At 36.5% G+C, this 23,476-nt stretch overlaps 1 protein-coding gene across 1 annotated transcript; it reads left to right on the forward strand.

Moving 5' to 3' along the window:
* Positions 1–2,541: 2,541 nt before the first annotated feature.
* Positions 2,542–6,800, forward strand: SPINK9 (serine peptidase inhibitor Kazal type 9). The gene is made up of 4 exons (XM_021664977.2): positions 2,542–2,645; positions 3,399–3,430; positions 5,445–5,572; positions 6,615–6,800. Exons 1-4 carry the CDS (start codon positions 2,591–2,593, stop codon positions 6,658–6,660), a joined length of 261 nt encoding a protein of 86 aa, XP_021520652.1. The 5' UTR covers positions 2,542–2,590; the 3' UTR covers positions 6,661–6,800.
* The last annotated feature ends 16,676 nt before the right edge of the window (positions 6,801–23,476 follow it).

A 23,476-nucleotide genomic window follows, 5' to 3' on the forward strand; every position in this document is an offset into this window, starting at 1 on the left:
ACTACTGGGTTGTCAGGTCATTGCCAGGGAAAGAGGTGGTAATGTCTGGGTGTTGCCATGGCAATGGTAAACTGACATAGCATACTGTGGGGCATGTCTTATGGAGAAGTGCTTCTGCTCCGGACCTGTTTTAGCTAGTTCCTAATCAGTGTCCAAGCTCTGCCTCAGGAGTCTAGTCCCACCCTTCCCTGACTGCCACTTACTCTTATGACCTTGAAAAACTTATTTCTCTGTACCTCATTTCATACATTTTTAAATTACTGATAGTAGTAACACTTGTCTCATTAACTTGTTTTAAAATTTGAATGAACTAGTATTCTTACACCAGTTACCATAGTACCCAAGGCATAATACATGCTCAGTAAGTATGCTTATTGTTATTGCTATTATCATTAAAGAAAGTGTTTTGCTGTAAAGAAAAAAAAGATTGAAAATATGGAGGAAGGTCATGAAGGCTATCCTCACATTCAGTAAACGAATTGCCTTTGCAGGGTTCCTAACAGGTATTCACCTGACCTCCAAGTGGGACACTTAAAATGATGAGTCGATCCATTACCTCCAGTCATTACTCAACTTCTCTGACATCACAAACTCCCTTTTTCTATCATGCCAATATCTATTATTTCTAGTAAGGCCACAAAGATACATCATTTGCTTATTCTAAGATAATCTCAAGGCACTTTCTGAGGCTTCTTTCCCCTCCAGATTACTGTTACCATCATTATCTTCATCATTGTGATCATTGTCATCAAGTACTATTAATATTAATAACATTAATTGAGATCTTACTATGAGCTAGATCCTGGATAAGTGCTTTACATAGACAATAAAATTTAGTATTTTCAGTAAGCTTTTGATGATGGTGTCATTATTAACTTTATTCTCAAAACTTATTGAACAAAAGCTTTTCTGACACTTGTTTAAACAGTAAGGAAGATATTTTAAAACTAATATAATAGGATTATTATAAAAGGAAAGAGAGATTGGGCTCACCTCTGGGCACAACAGGGACAAGTGGGGATTTATAGCCAAGAATAAGACCATTTATATGACCAAGAATAAGAATGAGGGGGGTCAGATGATAGAAAACTAAGAGAAGACATTAAGGGTAGGGGGATTCTTGATAAATGGACCTAATAAGATTCTTGCTAAGAAATTATGTATCAGAGGTGGAGGACAATGAACTTTATCAGATATTGAGAGTGATCAGTTATCAAGAATGGGGGGATGATTATGAGTTAGCAGGATTCTTTACTAAAACTAAATTTAGTAAGTTCTTTACTAAATTGGGAGTTAGGGAGGACAAAGACAAGATGGGGGCCAATGCCAAGACACAGTCAAAAAATCAGTTCAGAGGACCTTAAATAAAGTTTGGTCAAGAAGTGAGTCTTTCGGCCAGGCATGGAGGCTCACGCCTGTAATCTCAACACTTTGAGAGGCCAAGGCAGGCAGATCACTTGAGGTCAGGAGTTCAAGACCAGCCTGGCCAACGTGGTGATACCTGGTCTGTACTAAAAATGCAAAAATTACCCAGGCATAGTGGCATGCTCCTGTAATCCCAGCTACTCTGGAGGCTGAGTCAGGAGAATCTCTTGAACCTGGAAGGCAGAGGTTGCAGTGAGCTGAGATCATGCCACTGCACTACAGCCTAGGCAATAGAGCAAGACTCTGTCTCCAAATAAATAAAATAAATAAATAAGAAGTCTTTCTCAAACTACATGAGGGCAGTCACAGTTTTTCATGGATTGTGGCATATTCAAGACGTAATACAGTCTCTAAAACAGAGTAAATGCACATTAATATTTATGAAATGATCAAATGAAGATTTAAAAAACTAAGGCTTATAGTGGATAAATATCTTGCACAAGGTAACATAGAGAATGGTGTAGCTGGCAATTAATCCAGGCCTGCAAGATACCCAAAGTTTCAGCTCTCAGAGTTAGTATTATGATTGTGTCCCCAGATCATCCCAGAACAAGTTCCAGCTAACTCTTTACCTTTGAAAGGATATAAAAGTGCATTTCAGCATCTCAGCCTTAGATACTAATACTTCCATTAGTAGTATAAACAGTGTCCTCCAATTCTACCTACAAAAACTGCAAGAGCTTCTTCCCGAGTTTTCTCATAGTCACTCTGTCTGAAAATTAGCACATTCCAAAATTGTTGATTTTGTAGCCTTTATCAAAGAATTCAAATGATGCATCGTTTAATAAAAGGACAATTAAACTTATTAAACCATGGCCAAATGATTGATGGTTTCTCTATTGCAAGTTATTGTATGAAATTAAAGATGCCACTGATTATGTATGTAATTGTAATTCAAAGCAAAGTAACCATCTCATTCTTGATCCATCAGCCTGGGTTTGGGGAATAGCTATTAAAATTGCATGTGCAATTACCTGTCTTTCACAAGAAAAGAATTCCCATGGCTTGCAGATGTTTCTGACCTCTTTTTTGGAGTTGTGCTACTTAGAAATAGCTATTTCACAATTGAGGCAGGAACTCTTGAAAATATATAAGGCAGGATCCAAGTGAGCTGGACAGGTCCCTTCTTTTCCCTGCATCTGACTGCCTTGGCCGCTTCAGCGCTATGAGAGCAACAGCAATTGCCCTACTATTGGCTCTGACACTTGCAACCATGTTCAGTGAGTATCTCTCATACTACTGCCTCTGCCCTTGTACTAATAGCTCATGTAGTCTTCTGCCTATGTAATTCTGGGATACATGTAATTCATCACATAAATAATAAGGGGCATCTTTTGAAATGTATCTTTTGCCTCAACCAACAAATCACTAAATTACAATAATCTCAGGGGTAGAGTGGATGCTGACAGTCAGCTAAAGTCAAATGCTTATTCATGATAATACTTTGCACAATTTCTTAGGGAGATGATCATCCAGACTCTGCTTTGACTTGATATCACCATTTATGGGGAACTCATTTCTTCATAAAAAATTTCAATCAATTGTTTGGTAGTATGAGCTATTCTTCTATTATTGAGTTAAAATTAGCCTCCAGAATTTTCAAACACTGATCCAAAATCTATCATCTATACCTGTACACAATAGCAGATCTCCCTAAATACAACTCACTTATTTCTTCTGTCTCTACTGAGTTCTGATTATGAAGTAGAAAAGATTAAGACAAACTTTTCATTCATCATGGCATCTTTTCCATCTCTTTGACTACATTCCACTCCCACTCCAAAGAAGAAAAAAAATTTTTTTAAGATCTGTGTGAAGAGCTTCAACTTTTGATACAATGCTGATACACAGTTCTGAAGAGAGACTTAGATTTTTATGAAGGTTGGAAGCTAAAGAATAAGTCAAAGATTATTTTTCTAATAAGATTAGGTTCTTCAGAGTTTAACATTGTCTTGTCTTTGATTTTCTTCCAGGTATAGAATGTGCCAAACAGACGAAACAGACGGTCAGTACATCCATCTTGATAAAAAGTCCTACTTTTATGTAATTTTAGAGTCAATATCAGGAAGGAAATATTTGACACTACATAGTAATTAAATTTCTGTGTGTTTGAATATTTACTTTTTGTATATCAAAACTGGTTTTATTTCATAAATTGTAGGCATATCTTTCTAAAATGGAGAGAGTAGAATATGGTGGGAAGGCACTAGCATCAGAGTTAGAAAGGTCTGGTGTTTAATTCCACCTTTTTGATCATGTGGCCATGGGCAACATACTTATAACATTATTCCAAGACTTGAAGTCATAATATTTGAAAAGAGCTTAGCATGGTGCCTGGTACATAGTGAATCTCAATAAGTACAAGTCATGATTCTTATAATTTTTAAATAGGTCACAAATATCTTTGTCTTCTAACTTAGAAAATGAAGACTTTAATTCAGCCTTCCACTCATGACTCAGGTTAGAATAATAAGCATTATTGAGAAAATCTAGGTGTGGTAGTAAAAATCTTTAGCCAGTACTCAATTTGAATTCCACTCTAAGTCTGTTGCTTATTAACTGTTGATCCTAGGGTGTGGGAAATTTTTATGTTTGAGTCTTTTGTTTTACCTATTAAAGAAAATAATAGGGTTAAGGATATAAATTTTGGAGTCAGATGAGCCTGAGTTCAAGCCATCTTTCATGATTTAGTAACTGTGACAGAATGTAAAGGATAACTGAAAGTTATGAGCTTGGTAGTTTCCCATCATATTGTGAGTATCACATAAAGTCTGGCTCCCTGGGATCTGAGCAGGCAAGAAGTGGAAGTGAAATCACACTGGGATATACTTGCCATGGGGCACTGCTATTTCTATTCTGCTGCACTAGCCTCTGAGGTCTTCCTGCCATTATGTCATGCATACCAATCTTTGCATCAGCTGCACTCTCCTTCACTTTAGTCCGAAAACTTAGGGGTTGTATGGAAGCTAATGAATTAATTAAGTAATTAATATAGCATATCTGGAGGGAAAAAGGGATTCAACTTTGAGTATATTCCAAGCTTTGCAAATAGAGATATTCAACAATTAGTAAAATATCATGCCTAGACCTCTCAGATAAAATGAGCTAGAGATGAGTCTTTTGAATAGAGCTTGAGTTTATGTAGACCTGAAAGAGAAACCAAAAGATAAAAAATGCTGCCTATTATTTATTCAGTATTTTCCATGCAATGTAGTGCTAAGCATTGTACACATATCTTTCCTTTTAACATATTTTTTTCTTCCAACTTACAATGTAGTTATTATCTTTATTTTACAGGTAAAGACACACACTAAAGGTTAGAGAGGCTAAATAATTTTTCCAGGGTCACATAGTCAGGATTTGTATTCAAATGTGTTTAACTTTACTGTATATGCTCTTCTATATGCTCATAGATTTTTTAAAAAATAAGAAAAACTTTTCTTGGGAATTGCCTACCTACTTCCACAGGCTTTACTCTAGGAATTTAGAACACTGGTTCCCGACTACAATGTTAAGATACATTTGTCTACGTGTTGGTAAAGTATATAACAAAGTAAATTGTTACCAATAATTAGTAGTAAAAGCTTGTCAATAATCATTAAAATGGTAGTAGTTATCCCTATATTTCACACTTGCATTCATATTGAGCTTTTTCAGTGAAAGAGAGAAATAATGAGATAATTCCTATAGAAAATATATCACACTTCTGAGTGCTCCCATTAGAATGGTTGCGTCTGAGAATATGCTATGTATTTTAAGAACTGATACATCAACCAATATAGTGAGAAAAAAAAATATTTTAAATTAAGCTATGATTTGGGGACCAGCTATGGTAAAGATGTTTATCAGTCATGATTTTATAACTGACATAAAATGTCTCAAAGGGGTTAGATGAGAACCAACAATTATAATACAAAACAAATGCACTGAGAGCCCTCTGAGCTTGCTTGAAAAATCCTAAATCCTGACAGTAAATATTTGGTTGAAAGATTTAATGGTTTTTAATATGTTTTTTTCAGGTTGACTGCAGTCATTATAAAAAGTTACCACCAGGACAAGAGAGATTTTGTTATCAGATGTATGAGCCAATTTGTGGATCTGATGGCAAAACTTATAATAATGATTGCTTCTTCTGTTCTCAAGTTAAGTAAGTATTAAAATGTTTTTTTCATATTTAAAGTAAAATTATACATTAAGACAAATTAGAAGGTGTGACATACGGCCTAAGGAATATGTGAATCATATCATATTGTCTCTAACAAACAGAACCTTCCAGTTGGTAGAATTTGGGAGTCCCTGATATCATTATATCCCTATATATTCTGGAAGTAAGAGTGAATCAGAGAATTCTAAAATCTCCAAGTTGAAAGGAAATATATGGTCATCTAGTTCAACCTCCACTTGATAATCTATTGCTTAAACTTCCTCTACAGAAAAGTTACCAAGTAGTCTCACAGTCCATCTGGATTATTTCCACAGACAAGGAATGTCGTCCCTCCTAAGCATCCTATCCACATCTGGTAGAATGAGCTATGTTTTTATTCAGCTTTAGCAACTAGGTTTGGATATATTAGAGCCCCCTAATGTCTGGTACAAAAGGGGACAATACCTCAAAAATCTGAAGAACTTCTATTTTAGAGTATTATATCTCAACAGAATATATGGTGGTGCTGTAGTAAAAATTACATTTAAAAAATCAAATAGCCAAAAGTAGTTTAAAGATGATAAACTAATCATCTCCAAGACATATTAACATTAGCTCAAAAATTATGAAATAATGAATGATATACTGGAATGTATAAAAACATATGTGTTGCTTTAAATATTTTCAAAATTATAGATGAAATGAAAACAAGCATCTAACATACATAGCATATTGTTCCAGTTCTTTTTTTAATAAAAGAAAAATAACAATTTTTATGAAAAGAGACTTCTAAGTGTGTCTTTCCTTTAAATTTAAAAAAAAAATTTTTTTCAGGGATAAAAATTGATTGTGATGTATTTGAGCATCATCCTTATGTAATCAGCACCAGTTTCAAAAATATTTCTAAATTGCAGTCACTCCTTTTAAAAACATCAATAAGCCGGGAAACGTGAATACAGTTTTAGGATTCATTAGTTAAATCTGGATGCTAATGAAATGCCTATGGGCTCAGCATTTCTCATTTGTTGCTATATTCTCTCCACAGGAAAACTGACGGCAAACTTAAATTTGTACATTTTGGAAAATGTTAAATCTATCTTGTTAGTCCAAAATATCTTTTAATGCATTTATTCACAAGTGACACATTTCTGTTCTTATATTATCTATGCCACATTGCCTACTCATCACCATATGTAGATTTCTTTGTAGAATAAAGCAAACATAAAGGAAATAAATGTGCACCTGACTCTTTCTGGGGGAACTGAGTTGAATATTCTAGATTTGATTTTTACTTTTGGGTGCTGTCTAATAGACCATTTTAGGGAGAAAAAAAAAAAGGCCAATTAACACTAGTAATAGGAACTATAAAATTAAAGGCCCTGAAGCTAATGCATTCTTCTTACACAGGCTAGGAAAACAACCCATGTACATTACTCTTGAACATTTCTGAAATATGAACAAAAAAGAGGGACCCTTCAGGCATAAGAATCAGAAAACACTGCTTTGCTAGATGTCTGTTGGGTTTAAGACACTGAGAATTGCTCTGGATTGGGACTGAGCACTCCAATTGTTTCCTACCAGAGAATATATTTGTAAGATGTGGCAGGTAAAAAAAATGGTTGGTAAAGTTGTGCAACTTCTCACTGATTAGTTGACATCTCTGATATTTTTCTTTCTCTAATGTTTGATCTCAGGTCTGAAACTTGAAATTTACCTTATCCTACTATTATATCATAAGTTTTTTAAAGGCCAGAGGATATGCCTTGTAAATCTTTGCCAACCATTTTTGCATATACTCAATCACAAATATCTATTAAGGCCTACTTTGTCAGTGTCAGTGTTCTGCCTTAGGGAATATGATGTTAAGCAGAGTAGACATGGTCTTGCCCCCTTGGAGCTTATATTCTGAGAAGGAATTTCCTATGCTTTGAACAGCATCCTGCATAAAACTGATATGCAAATATGCTCAGTAAATTGAATTCAAATTAAGCAACATTTTCATTATATTATAACAGTTATGCATGCATTTAATATATGAAAACCTACCTATACGTTATCCATAAAGAGGGAGAAAGAGAAAATATAGTCAAGCCCTTTTTGAACTATGTTCTGGTCTTGCAAATTCATCAGAGATTTAGGGAGCAAGACTGTCTATCAGAATGGCCTATGTTAACTTCCAAGGAATTCAGGTGGAAATTCAGGTAGAATGGTGTTTGTTGTTGTTTCTTTTTTTTTCTTTACTTTTTTTTTTACTTTCAGAATGATGCAAGACCATCACTAACATTACTTAAAAACACTCTCCTTGAATTTGTTGATTGGTATTTAGGGAAGAAAAAAAAAGCACTCTTCAAGGAAAGTCTTTAAAAAATTAAAAATACTAATGTAGAATTTATTCATTCTCTTTTCACCAAATATTTATTAAATATTCACTTTTTGCCAGATGCTGCCAGAAATAAATCAAAGAGCAAACAAATATAAACATTAGTCTTTTCTTCATGGAGCTTTAAGTCTAGAGAGAAAGAATTATATTAACAGTACATCAATCTTAAATATACATATTTGAAAAAACTAGACTTAGACTGGGTAATCAGGAAAGATTTCCCTGAGAAGGTAGCTTGTAAGCAGAAACCTAAAGGATGGGTAGAAGGCAGCAAAAGAAAATGGTGGACAGGAGCAGTGAGTTGGAGTTGGGGGCGGCTGGCCATGGGGTTGAGAAATGAGAAGCAGCCAGGCATGGTGGCTCACGCTGGTAATCCCAGCGCTTTGGGAGGCCAAGGCAGGAGGGTTGCTGGAGCCTAGAAGATGAAAACTAGCCTAGACAACATGGTGAAAGGCCATCTTTACAAAAGATAGAAAAATGTTAGTTGGTTTGGTAGTGTGTGCCTGTAGTTTCAGTTATTTGGGTGGCTGAGGGAGAAGGATCAATTGAGCCTGGGAAGTTCACCTGACCTGGGAGGTTGAGGCTGGCTGTCAAAGCTACAATGAGACAAGACTGCAGCCTTGCACTCCAGCCTGGGTGACAATGTGAGATTCTGTCTCAAAAAAAAAAAAAAAAGAAAGAAAAGAAAAGCATCATTCCAAGCAGAGTGAACACAGAAGACTGCAATGTAGAAAAGCAGCATAGAGTTAGCCAATTCATGTTTTCCAACTACTCTTCCTTGTTATCTGCTCTGCCATCCACTTCCCACAATCCATTTTCTAAAAGCCTTCAGAGTGATATTTCTAAAACATAGAACTCATCATCCATTCCCCTGATAATACTGCCTCAGTGAGTCTCACTGCTTACAGCCCCATCAATATCGGCCACCTCACTCTCTGAACTCATGTCTCTCCATTCCACACCTTGCCCCAGACTGGTCACCACTTTTAGAACCTCCCATGCACTCTGAAATTTTTGCATGTGCTCATCCCTCTTTCTACAATTCTCTTTCCCACTTTTCCATTTCGCCAATTTCTACATCATCTTTCAGCCTTAATGTCATCATCTTTAAAAAGCATCTCCTATACATTTGGTCCTCCTAAATTAGCATACTTTATATTATTTTAAGTTTAGTTGTGTAACCATCTGTCCCCACTGGCATATTGTGGACTTGCAATTGGCATGCCATAGATGTTCAGTTAATACCTTGTAAATTAACTAAGTTAAATTAAAATGAATTGAATTGGCCTTCTGTCAACAAATAAGCAAGGAAAGCAAGGAAACCATGTTGTCTTTTCCCAGATAACTCTGAACTCAGGTGTCTTCATCCCCGATCCACTTCCAACATTAGAATGTATATCTATTTGCATTCTGCATCAACCCAAACTCTGCTTCTTCAAGTTCCCTACAAAGAATCCACAAACATACAAAAAATTGAGAGCAATAAATGCTTTTCTAGAGATTGTGGGGGAGTCATCAAAATGGCAATTACCTTGCACAGCCCACAGCCCAAGATTCCTTATTACATTCCTCTCATCTCTTGCAAAACCACCTTGTAAAATCCTTGTCATTTGTAACATGAAAAAAATTACCATAAAATTTTAAAGATATACAAATAAAATGAAAACAATTAAATAATTACCAAAACCTGTTGCTAGAACTGAAGCCTACACAAACTCTAAGAAATCTCACTTTGTTTCATTTTTAATTAGCTCTTCCTTACATTTAAGCAAAGCACGCATTACTATACCCAATAAACCAGTCCTTGTAAAACAGGTAACTCATGTCTGTCAGAGTATTGACTTTGGAATGTTGATTAACAATAAGGGTGCAGATCAAAGAAATGGAATCCGGGGTTATAAATACGTTCCTTAACAAAACATATCCACATGGACACATTCTGAAAATATTACAGAATTTCTTTAGAAAAGAACTCTAAATCCAAACACAGCAGTCAACATAAAATTAAGCTTTTTAAGAGCACCTGCTGACAAATAAGAAAAGGACTACTAGAGTTCTGCAAGATGCTTCTGGAGAGTTCAGGAAACTGGTGCATCACTCCCAGATGCCAGACTCAAAGTGCTCCTTTCTAGAACATGAGGAATTTAATACTCACAAATAGGTGTGGAGGTTAAAACAACTGAGGCCCCACCCAGCCAAGCCCTGCATGACTAATCAAAGAGTAAGGCTGTCTTCTGGTTTCTTTCTACCCTTGTGACCAATTTCTGAATCTTATTCTGCCTTCCCGTGAAACTCCTGGTGACTGCTGTGTCCCCAGCCTGAGCCCCTGCCTCTGTAACCCACCCAGGAGCCTGTCCTCTGGTACTCAGCACCTCTAGGTTGTACTCCTTGCTTCTCTCTTCCCCACTTCACCACTTCCAGAATTGCAGCCCAGTGGCAAACACCCTCAAAACACTGGCCACCCTACTTCTGTTTTGGCTGCCTGTCTGGGCTCCAGTTGTTTTTTATTTATCTCTGACATCCACAAACTGCTTGAACTACCATCTGTTTGCTGCCACACCCTTTTGATAGTAACTTGTCCTCCCTGTCAAACTAACATTATTTATGAAGCCTGTAGAATGTAATGGTTAAGAACTAAGGAGCTTTGGGCAGAGAAAGCCCTGGGGTCAAATCTAGGTTTGCCACTTCTAAGTAGCCTTGTGTTAGTTGCTTACTCTGTGAGTTTTGGTTCCTGCCTTTCAAGTGGAGACAATAGCATCTCCTTCCAGATTAGCATGAACTAATATGTATACGCACATAATATTGTGCCTGGCATGTAATTAGCTAACAATAAGTGGTTGATTTAAAATATAATAACAAAAGTCTGTAGTTGTAATAAGTTTGTCCCCTAAGCATATGGGTGGTTCTAATTTAGGTTCTGACACTTCCTAGTATTTTCTGCAATCCCACCCTTTCACAACCGTACTCCCACTTGACCCTATCCTGAGATACAGCACTGAGAGCCTCCTGTTAGAGCAGATAATCACAGGGATAGCCAAGAGGTCAGCAGAGTGGCTTGACTACAATGAAATTAAAAGACACAAACCCTCATTAGGGCTTCTGGAAGGACATTTAGAAACTTATCCTCAGTGTTTTTTAGGGAAAAAAAATGAAACTATATATATCTTCTGGTTTTGAGCCCCTTAAAGGCAAGGAATTGGGTCTTGTTCATCCTTGTGTCTCAAATAAATATTCATTTCTCTTCTGTCTGACACATAGTAGGCAACATCTGACATATATATATGTAATTTTTAAACTGTCAAGGTTCACAACATCAAAACAAACTCTATTGTCAGGGAAAACAACATCAAAACCAACTCTAGGCTGAGTATATTTAAAACCGTATATGTAACATCCTAAGGGCACAAAGAGCTCTATACTGAATTCTACATTGCCCTAAAATTACAAAAGAAATCAGTATTGTTTAGCCAAGGCCAGAGAACAAAATCAACTGAATACCTCCACAAATGAAGAAATGTTTCTAGAATCTGCAGTTGCGTGAGTTCCCTTCCTAGAAGAGAAAAGGATGGGGATAGAATTAGAGGAGAGCTGGTAGCCTGAGTAGCAGTAAAGAATGGCAGCAAGAGAAAAGTCATACAAACAGTTTAAAAGATAGAGCACATGTGCTATTTCTTAAACTGAGTGATAGACGTATGAGCATGTGTATTATCATTATCATTATTATTTAAACTATATGCTTATTATATATGTTCTTGTGTATATATGATACATGACAAAATAGAGAAAAAATTAGAAGGACAAGGAGAAAAGAAGTAGATGCTCAGGAATCAATTGGCCATGAATTTAAAAAAATTTACTGTGAAAAGCATCAATATATTTGCATTTAAGGTATTTTCTTAAAGATACCTTCTCCAATATCTTCAGGCCTCTTTGATCACATGGACCTTTCTCCCTTCAGGGAATTACTTTTCTACTGAAATAATAGTAAGCTGACGAGGAAATCAGTCCACATAGGGGCCCACTTTACAGAGAAAGTGATGCAGACTGGAGTAGGGCATTATGTTGCTCAACTTGGGTGAACATTTCCACTTTCTCTGTGAGAGCTTCCATGAAGAGCAAAGCAAAGCATCAAGAGCATCTTCTGACAGAAACTTTTGGTCAAAGAAGACACCTCAAATATTGAACCAGTGATTCAGAAATCCAAAGATTTCTGGATACCACAGACCAATTACATTTTTTTTATAATTATTTATTGCAAAATAAAGCAAAAACCACAATAGAAATTCTGTCCATTGCAAGATAAAAATCACCCACAAGCTTTAAAAAACTGTCATTATTTTAGCCCTTATCTATGTAAAGGTACAAAATTCACATATTGGCAATAATATAATAAAGAAAATGTTGTATTCCATTTTTCTTAATGTTAAAATGCAAGAATGTTTGCATTTTTTGGTCTGTTTTTCTTTCTTCCTAAACAGCAACCTCCTAAAATAACTGACACAAACAGTAAACATAACATTTATTTTAAAACGTAACTACTGGAAGAGTAGTAGTGGCATTTAACAACCAGGGAGGAAGACCAGTGATCCTCAAATGGCTTTTTAAGGAACATTAGGAAACCCCAAGTGTGCTGCAGCAGCTCAATAAAGAAAAAGCAGGCCCAACAAACTAGACTTCTCTACGCACACTTCAACTCGGAGATGCATCTCTTTTATATATTTTTTATACTGGGTTATGGTTAGATTCCCAGCTTCACTACTGGCTAGCTGTATGAACTTGGGCAAGTGTTTAATTTCTGGGACTCAGCTTCCTTCCTCTTCAGGTACATAGGGATCCTGTATTTGCTCACTTCATAGAATGTGGGTAAGCATTAAACAACTTTATGAATGAAAGTACTAAGAATATTTATGGTACATAATTAATATTGAATAAGTATTAGTATTAGTGTTAAAAAGTACAAAATACTGATGGCTACAATCCTCACACTCAATGCAGGAATTGCCTCTATGGGATTCTTAACAGATATTTTTGTAACTTCATGGATCCCTGGAGTGAGTAGGAGCTCATCCTTTCTGGAGGAAGTAATTAATGAGGAATTTTATTACCAAAAAGTCATTAAGTTAAATTGACCATGTATTATTTACCCCCTCATGTGTCCTAAATGTAGTTCTTGGGGCCACAGAGAAAAAAAATGTCTAACTGAGAACACTTTTTGTATTTTTAAGATAGTTCTTGTGTGTCTCCTGAGTTTACTAGCATTCAATGAAGAAAATATGATACCAGGTTCTTACTAAATGCTTTACATCATGATCTCATTTAAGTCCCAAAACAACCTTATGAATACATACCTTTTAATATCACTAGCTTGTAAACTTCTAGAAGATAGTGTTTATAACATTTACCAGGGTATATACTAACACATAAAATGGTAATGAACATAGTATGAGTTCAAAAAACCAAAAACCAAAAGTACTAAGTTAATGAATGAGTCTTATTTTTTCTCCCTTATGAGAAATGAGGTTCACTGAAGACAAATTATAGTGTTCAACACAAATAGGAAATGGTGGAATTATTACTGACAAGAGCACTTACTAACTCCAGAACCCAAGCTCTTAAACACTGCTGTACTGTGTTCCCTAGGAAACATCATAATTCCTATCCCCATAGCAGCTCATCTGAACAGATTCTGGCTGTTTTGATTTACAGGGAAATAAACGTAAGTTATCTGTAACCCAGCCTTTTCAGGCCTAGATGCTATGTTCATTGGTGTCACAGAGTGCCTTCCAGCCCATGAATGCAAAAGGCCAGAGAAACTGCCAGTGAGCTTATCATAGAGCCATAGAATGGCTCTTTGAAAATGCTATTGTGTATCATCAGAGCCAAAGGGTATAAATAAAGAATGTTTTGCTAAAATCTTGATTCCTGATAACTAAGTTCTTTCCTAATGTTTGGCCTAGTGAGAAGAGCAAATACTGCCCTTCCTTTAGAAATGGCAATGCAGTTGATGCTCACTAGCCAAGTATGCCCTTTGAGACTGAACACAATGGAAGTCTCTGGTTCTTGATTCATCAAAATATATGTGGCTTCTTAGAGTTAGCCATGTTTGGAGATAAGGCAATCATGGTCAAAGCATCAGGGAGAGTCCAGCTTCTGTACCATCTGATTCTTAAGATATATACATGGATCCTCATTCTAGTGCTTAAGAATGCTAGTGATAAAAATTGAAAGAGTTAGAGGAACAAGATCAAAAAAACTCAAAAGCTAGCATAAGACAAGAAATAACTAAGATCAGAGCAGAACTGAAGGAGATAGAGACACAAAAACCCTTCAAAAAATCAAAAAATCCAGGAGCTGGTTTTTTGAAAAGATAAACAAAATACATAGACCACTGGCCAGACTAATAAAAAAGAAAAGAGAGAAGAATCAAATAGGTGCAATAAAAAATGATAAAGGGGACATCACCACTGATTCCACAGAAATACAAACTACCATCAGTGATTACTACAAACAACTCTTTGCTCACAAACCAGTAAATCTGGAAGAAATTGATAAATTCCTGACACTTGCACTCTCCCAAGACTAAGAGAGGAAGAAGTTGAAACCCTGGATAGACCAATAACAAGGGCTGAAGTTGAGGCAGCAATTAATAGCCTATCAACTAAAAAAAGCCCAGGTCCAGAGAGATTTACAGCCAAATTCTACCGTACAAAAAGGAGCTGGTACCATTCCTTCTGAAACTATGCCAAACAACACAAAAAGAGGGAATCCCCCCCAACTCATTTCATGAGACCAACATCATCCTAATACCAAAACTAGGCAGAGATGCAACAAAACAAGAAAACTTGAGGTCAATATCCATGATGAACATCGATGCAAAAATCTTCAACAAAATACTGGCAAACAGAATGTAACAGCAAATCAAAAAGCTTATCCATATGATCAAGTAGGCTTCATCCCGGGGATGCAAGGCTGGTTCAACATACACAAGTCTATAAGCATAATCATCACATAAACAGAATCAAAGACAAAAACCACAATGATTATCTCAATAGATGCAGAGAAGGCCTTCAACAAAATTCAACAGCCATTACGCTAAAAACCCTCAATAAACTAGGTATTGATGGAACATATCACAAAATAATAAAAGCTATTTATGACAAACCCACAACCAATATCATATTGAACAGGAAAAACTGGAAGCATTCCTTTTGAAATCTGTCACAGGACAAGGATGCTCTCTCTCACCACTCCTATTTGATATAGTATTGGAAGTTCTGGCCAGAGAAATCAGGCAAGAAAAAGAAATAAAGAGTATTCAATTACAAAAAGAGGAAGCCAAATGTCTCTATTTGCAGATCACATGATTGTATATTTAGAAGACCCCATCATCTCAGCCCAAAATCTCCTGAAACTGACAAGCAACTTTAGTCAAATATCAGGATACAAAATCAATGTGCAGAAATCACACGCATTTCTATACACCAATAATAGACAAACAGAGAGTCAAATCAAAAGTGAATTCCTATTCACAATTGCTACAAAGACAACAAAATACCTAGGAATACAACTAACAAAGGATGTGAAGGATCTCTTCAAGTAGAACTACAAACCAGTTCTCAATGAAATAAGAGAGGACATAAACATATGGAAAAACATTCCATGCTCATGGTTGGGAAGAATGAACAATGTGAAAATGGTCATACTACCCAAAGTAATTTACAGATTCAATGCTATCCCCATCAAGCTACCAATGACCTTCAAAGAATTGGAAAAAAACAAAGTTCATATGGAACCAAAAGAGAGCCCACATAGCCAAAACAATCCTAAGCGAAAAGAACAAAGCTGGAGGCATCACACTACCAGACTTCAAACTATACTACAAGGCCACTGTAATCAAAACAGCATGGTACTGATACCAAAACAGAGATATAGACCAATGGAACAGAATAGAGGCCTCAGAAGCAACACCATACATCTAAGATCATCTAATCTTTGACAAACCTGAGGAAAACAAACAATGGGGAAAGGATTCCCTGTTTAATAAATGGTATTGGGAGAACTGGCCAGCAATGTGCAGAAAGCAGAAACTGGACTCCTTCCTGACACCTTACACTAAAATTAACTCCAGATGGATTAAAGATCTAAACATAAGACATAACACCACAAAAACCCCAGAAGAAAACCTAGGCAAAAGCATTCAGGACATAGGCATAGGCAAGGACTTCATGGAGAAAATACCAAAAGCAATGGCAACAAAAGCCAAAATAGAAAAATGGGATCTAATTAAACTCTAGGGCTTCTGTACAGCAAAAGAAACAATCATTAGAGTGAACTGGCAACCAACAGAATGGGAAAAAATTTTGCTATTTACCCATTGACAAAGGGCTAATATCCAGAATCTACAAAGAATTAAAACAGATTTACAAGAAAAAAACAAACAAACCCATTCAAAAGTGGGCAAAGGATATGAACAGACACTTTACAAAAGAAGACATCTATGAGGCCAACAAACATATCAAAAAATGCTCATCATCACTGGTCATTAGAGAAATGCAAATCAAAACCACATTAAGATACCATCTCACACCAGTTAGAATGGTGATCATTAAAAAATCTGGAGACAACAGATGCTGGAAACAATGTATAGAAATAGGAACACTTTTACACAGTTAGTGGGAGTGTAAATTAGTTCAACCATTGTGGAAGACAGTGTGGCCATTCCTCAAGGACCTAGAAATAGAAATTCCATTTGACCCAGCAATCCCATTACTCCGTATATACCCAAAGAATTATAAACCATTCTATTATAAAGACACACACACACATATTCATTGTGGCACTGTTTACAATAGCAAAGACCTGGAACCAAACCAAATGTCCATCAACAATAGACTGGATAAAGAAAATGTGGCACATATAACACCATGGAATACTATGCAGCCATAAAAATCGATGAGTTTGTGTCCTTCATAGGGACATGGATGAATCTGGAAACCATCACCCTCAGCAAACTGACACAAGAACAGAAGACCAAACACCGCACCTTATCACTCATAGGCAGATGTTGAACAATTAGAACATGTGAACACAGGGAGGGGAACATCACATACTGCAGTCAGTGGGCGGGGACTAGGGGAGGGACAGTGGTGAGTGGGGAGGGTGAGGAGGGATAATGAGGGGAGAAATACCAGATATAGGTAATGGGAGGATGGAGGCAGCAAACCACTTTGCCATGTATTTACTTATGCAACAATCATGCATGATCTGCACATGTACCCCAGAACCTAAAGTACAATAAAAAAAAAGAATGCTAGTGATCTTCCCTCTAAGGAAAATTATATAAGCAACTTCCCACAGAGAACACATAGATTCAGAGCAGGTGTTCAGTTAGCTCTCTCCCTATCTCCATTGATTGCACCACCGAATTCCACACTGAAAAAAGTGATTCTCTTTTAAAGAACATGGGTTACTAGTTGATCCTTGTCAACCAAGATCAGTGAATGTATTTCTCCACTTTATGACCAGTCTAGAGCTTGACCTGGCAGAGTTCCAAAAGAGGCATCTGGGTATAGAATCAAGACAACTGGTGATGACAGCCTTACTGATCATTGCAGAAGACTCACATGAGAATGGTGCCATTGTAGAAAGTGAGTTCTGAACCCAGGAATCCATTTTAAGACTTATTTCAGAAATTCACTAGTTTATGAGAATTTGAGCAAGTTATTTAACTTTTCTAAGTGCCAATTTCCTCCTCTATACAATGGAGATGACAGTAATATCCACCCCAGACTTGTGAGTCTAATAATATATGTGAACACAATAAGAATTATTTATGGACCATTCAAACATAAAGTAGTATTAATTTGCATCATATTGTGTAACAATATTTCACAGGAATTATTTCCAATGATTCATTATTTTAAACCTGTTCTAGAGCCTTGATCCAGGAAACAGTCATTTCTTAATAGAGATGACACATCTAACCAGGACATAATGCAAGACTTTAATGGGCTAGGTTAATAACAGCAGGTTACTTCTTTTGCCTCCACTTTTAGCAACTTTTAGTATCATGGAAGTAACAGCCTCTCTTGACCTTACTACTTTGATTTATCTTCTGAATGGAGAACCTGAGTCCAAGAAATTCTGGGATTCTTTCATCTCGACGAGCAAGTCTGTTCTGTTTTTGTTTTTGTTTTTGTTATGCATTTTTCTCTCTCTATCAAGAAATCACTGAATCACATTGTCTCAGGAACAGAGCGGAGCATAAAGCTCATTGAACCCAACTTCTTACTGTTTAGGAAATTTTCCTGTGGGATCCCTGAAGGTGATCATTATCTAATCTCTGCTTTGATGCAACAACTCTTTTGTCAAAAAACACCACAGCCCATTATAGACCTGTTTGTTTATAGAATATTTTTACTTAATTGAGTAGAAATCAACATTGATTCAACTTATTATCTATGACTGACTCAAGATTGTAAAGGTTTAAACATATATCTTGCATTTACCTATTCCATATTTATTGAGTACTAAATATGGTCTGGAATTATTTATTAAACTCATCCCTCATGATGATGATCAGTTTCCCAGACCAATACCCTTTTTCCTGTATTCTATTATCCCCTCAACCTCTCTCAAAGAGCAACCATAGCATTCCCACCATTAATGAGTGAATCAACCCTGATAATTATTTAATTCAAAGCCTTGAAGCCCTATTTCAGTGGCACAGAATAATAACTGAAGCAAATAACCAGATTTTTTTTTCAAAAAATGGTTTTTATTTTATTCTAGATGGAAAAGATGTACCCCAGAGAAAATGCTCATTCCACGACATGTAGTATATAATTACTATTTTTATGTAATCTAAAAGTTGGGATAAATTCTCAAAAATCAAAAGCCCTTTCATATATTTTTCAATATGATTTAGAGTCACTTAGAAATATATTTGATATGTCACATAATTTTGTGATGTAGCTAAGTATTTACCCATTTGAAAATCAAAGCTGGTTTCAATGAAATAATTTTAGACTCAAATCATTATTTAATGAAGTTAACAGAATATAATAGCCATACATGTACTAGCTTTAGAGTCAGGCAAAATTCTGTTGATTCCCAGCTTGTCAACATGTGACTAGAACAAGTGACTTTGTCTAGACCTGTTTCCTTATTTATAAAATGAAGATAATTATAATATCTACCTCACTGGATTTCTAGGAGCTTAAATGCCGTTAAGTCTTACAAAGAGCACAACGTAGCCCTTTGCACATTGTAAAAATCCTAGGATGGTTCCTACATTAGGCCATTCTTGCATTGATATAAAGAAATACCTGAGACTGGGTAATTTATAAACAAAAGAGGTTTCATTGACTCATAATTCTACAGCCTATACAGGAAGAATAGTGCTGGCATCTTCTTGGCTTCTGGTGAAGCATCGGGGAACTTTCAGTCATGGTGGAAGGCAAAGTGGAAGCAGACACACCACATGGTGAAAGCAGAAATAAGAGATTGGGGTACCACATACTTTTAAATGATGAGATCTTGTGTGAACTCAGAGCAAGAGCTCACTCACTACCAAGGAGATGGCCCAAACCATTCATGAGAGATCTGCCCCCATGATCCAAACACATCCCACCAGGCTTCACCTCCAAGATTGGGGATTACCTTTCAACATGAGATTTGGGTGGGGACAAATACCCAAATTATAGCAACTACGTTGTATTATCATAAAATGGTCATATATGACTTTACTTACCCATCAAGGGATGAAGAATATGATTTAACCTTTCTATTTTGATTCATTGTGAAAACTATTAATATATTTTACACAATTCTCATATAAGGCAATAAAAACTTTCAATTAGTGGGCAAGACACTTACTCATCTTTGAGGCTGTGACTTGTAAGTAAAACAGTACAAAATAAGCACAGAAATCGAGATTATTGGCTTTAAAGTCACAGGCTTGGGCTCAAGTAATAGGTTCATCAACTAATAGCTATATGAGACTAAAAATTTTACTTAACTTTTCTCTGTTTTGGTTTCCTTTTCTTTAGGAAAATTTATAGTCTTTACCTCAAAGGATTGCAAGAGTTAAGCAGTAAACCACACTAGGGTTTTCAGGGTTCCTGGTAGCTAGACAGTATTGGATAAATGTCAGCTATTGCCATTTTGTTTTCTGAAGATGCATGTGTTCTGTAAAATGAGTGGCAGAGGAGTGTTTGTGAAATGATGAGTGAGTTAGTTTTGAAGAATAAGTAGGATTTTTTTCTAAGCAAGCAATGAGAGGCTGCAAATCATAGGAATTAAAGTACTTTACCATGATTTGGGAGCAGTGAGAACTTGACTGGCACTAAAGCAAAATATTTGTTTGAGGGTGGTGGGCACAGGTTTCATGGTGGGACTCGAGCTCTCCTAGGGCTATGAAGAGCACTGAGGTAGCTTGGGGTACTTGTAAGGCCGGTCGCCTAGCTGGGAGCTTGGACACGCCCACTCCCCCCCCCCCCCCCCGAGCTCGGCCACGCCCATCTCTCTCCGTGCCTAGAAACTACCTCATCACACCACGCCCAATACCAAGCTCTGCACTCAGCACCTAGCCCGCCGTTAAACTTCCCCATGCCCACTTTTGCACTCAGCACTAGTCTTTGCACTCAGCACCTAGCCAGCCGTTGAACCCCACCAAAATGCAAAAGAAGCCTCGTAAATCTGCCCAATAGCATTGTGCATCCCGCTTATCTGCCAATGGCAGCTTGCCCCGCCCACATCCTGCTCTCCCACAACCAATCAAAACGCATCTACTCCCTATAAAACCCCATGTCTCAGAGGAGTCGGCTCGACTTCTCCAGCCCCTCCTGTCAGACCACAGAACTTCGCCCGGGAGCTGAATAAATTTGCATTGGATCTTGTTGTGCTGGCCTCAGTTTCCTTATTTTAAACTAGGCAATAACCCTTATAGTAGTGAAAACCAGTGTACCATGTTGAGCAATTCAGTCTCCGTCTTGTAGCCACAGCACTGTATATAGTATTTTTTTTTTTTTTTTTTTTTTTTGAGACGGAGTTTCGCTCGTTAACCCAGGCTGGAGTGCAATGGCGCGATCTCGGCTCACCACAACCTCCGCCTCCTGGGTTCAGGCAATTCTCCTGCCTCAGCCTCCTGAGTAGCTGGGATTACAGGCACGCGCCACCATGCCCAGCTAATTTTTTTTTTTTTGTATTAGTAGAGACGGGGTTTCACCATGTTGACCAGGATGGTCTCGATCTCTTGACCTCGTGATCCACCCGCCTCGGCCTCCCAAAGTGCTGGGATTACAGGCTTGATGTATATAGTATTAATAGGGACTTTCTAAGCAGGCCTGTGCTTTAGAAAAATTTCTCTCCAGACAGAAGGAGTAAAAATAATGACAGAAAATACATATAATTCTTTTTACATGCCAGCTACTATTCTAAGTGCTTATTTCACATAAACGCATTTAATGTTCAAAACAACTGTATGAGATAGGTACTACTCCCCCATTTTACCAATAGAAAAGGTCACATAAAGGTTAAGCAATCTGTCCAAGTTTAGGTGAAATCTGAAACCAAAAATTCAGCAGCACAGTCTCTACTTTTAACCCACTACACCATACTGCCTCTGCATAGTTGTGAGGTGAAGAGATTCTGAGAAATAAAAGGAGAAAGGAGAGGAGAGGGCAGCTTTCTGCTGAATTATGGAGGATGAAGGATGGGTAGAATGAAGAGAGAGCACAAAGGAGAAAAGTTAGGAGACATTTGGAAATTATAATGTGGGCTGAATAAAATTAGTCAACAGGAGAAAAAAGCTGGGCATGGGAGATTGGAGATAAATTTCAGAAATAGAACTGTAAAAGAGTTGACAAACTTTTTATATGCATGATTAGGAGAACTTAAATATTTAGGATTTTGTTGAAGTTTTTAGTTTGAACCATTGCTTACATGGTGATGTCATTACTTCTCAGTCAGTTTTCTATAAAGGTAGGTGCAGAATTTGTTGCCCTTAATGTGTTCCAACCCTTTGTACTTAACGTGCAATGCTGCCTTGCATTTTCCAAGAGATTTTGCCATGCTTGTCTCCACTAGAGTCTGTGGTTGTATTTAGCCAGCATGGTGTCTTATATAATTTCAGAACCCATCCCAGTGCCTAAAAAACAGTAGGGGCACAACATGTAGAAGAAGAACAAGAAAGTGGTAGAAGCAAGTTGAGAGGAAGAAGATGAGTTAAATTTTGGACACCTTAAGTCTGCAAATATTGCAAGATACTCAAGTAGAGTTGTTTGGCAATAGATTAGAACTTCAGAGTAGGTACTCTGGGATAGTAAAAGATACTGATGGAAATTTTGAAATCATCTGGGTGTATAACTGAAGCCAAAACCAAATATAATGATGAAAATTTAGTCCTTACTATTTGTAACACACCATACCAAGCCTAAACACGTTTGATTGCTTTTATTATTCCTCACTGCAAATTATTGAGGTAGGTGTGATTAGATCCACATTTTACAAAGAACAAGAGCTTTCAGAAGGTTAGTAATTCAGAGATTTCCCTCTTTCATTTATCTCATAGGTGGTAGATAAGACCGGATATTTTGTCCTTACAGTCTGACAGATTTAATTGGAAAAGCCAAATCACTGGAATTAATAATACATTATTTTAAAATATAAAAATATTTTTATTAGAAGAAGCTGTCACTAACAGTGGTAATATACAAAAGATTACAAACCTACAGGCAAAATCTATTCCAAAATTTAACATTTTTGCTCCAAAGTTAAATATATGAAGGACTTATTTCCTATACTTAAGTTTTAAAGTAAACTTCATTTTAGAGATTTCTTTTAGAATTTAATGTATCATATATTCCCTCTAAGGAATTGTATTCTGCTGACATACAGGAGCTTTAGATAAATTATGTTGCTTTTCTTATAGCATAAGCTGGTTACTAAGATGAGCCAGAGGATCATAAAATATCCTCTCATCAAATCTATTACTTCAATTCTTTCCCCTGGAAGCCCACCAAGTTGTCTACTGGGCCATATTAAATACTTCTAGTGATAGGAAACTCACTTTCTCTGTTTGCACAACACATTCCTGAATAGCTCTGACAGCTAGAAAGAGTTCAGATTTTTCTGTTCTTATGTGTTAAAAATTAGCAAATGGTTTAAGTGTTGTGCTAAACCTAAGACACTTTTGCTGTGCTAGAAACCTCAAAGGAGGATTTGAAGGATTTATTACACAGACAAAAATAGTCTAACAGTTTCAAAGTGATCATCTCAAAAGACACATTAGTACTATATCAAAAAAAGAATCAAATTACAGTCAAATCTGAAATACATATCCTTCATTTTAATTATTTCCAAGACATACTATTTGTGAAGAAAAACAAGCATGAAATATATCTGGCAGTTTATTCAGATCTTCTCACCCCCTGATAAAACCCTAATAATCTAGAATAAAAGGAAGCTTCTAAGTTATTTTGATATTCTTGAAAATAAGAATTAATAAAAAATAATGACAAAAGATA

This window comes from Aotus nancymaae, unplaced genomic scaffold (assembly GCF_030222135.1).
Source record: "Aotus nancymaae isolate 86718 unplaced genomic scaffold, 86718_ANA_hifiasm-v0.15.2.pri h1tg000064l_1, whole genome shotgun sequence".
Lineage (NCBI taxonomy): Eukaryota > Metazoa > Chordata > Mammalia > Primates > Aotidae > Aotus > Aotus nancymaae.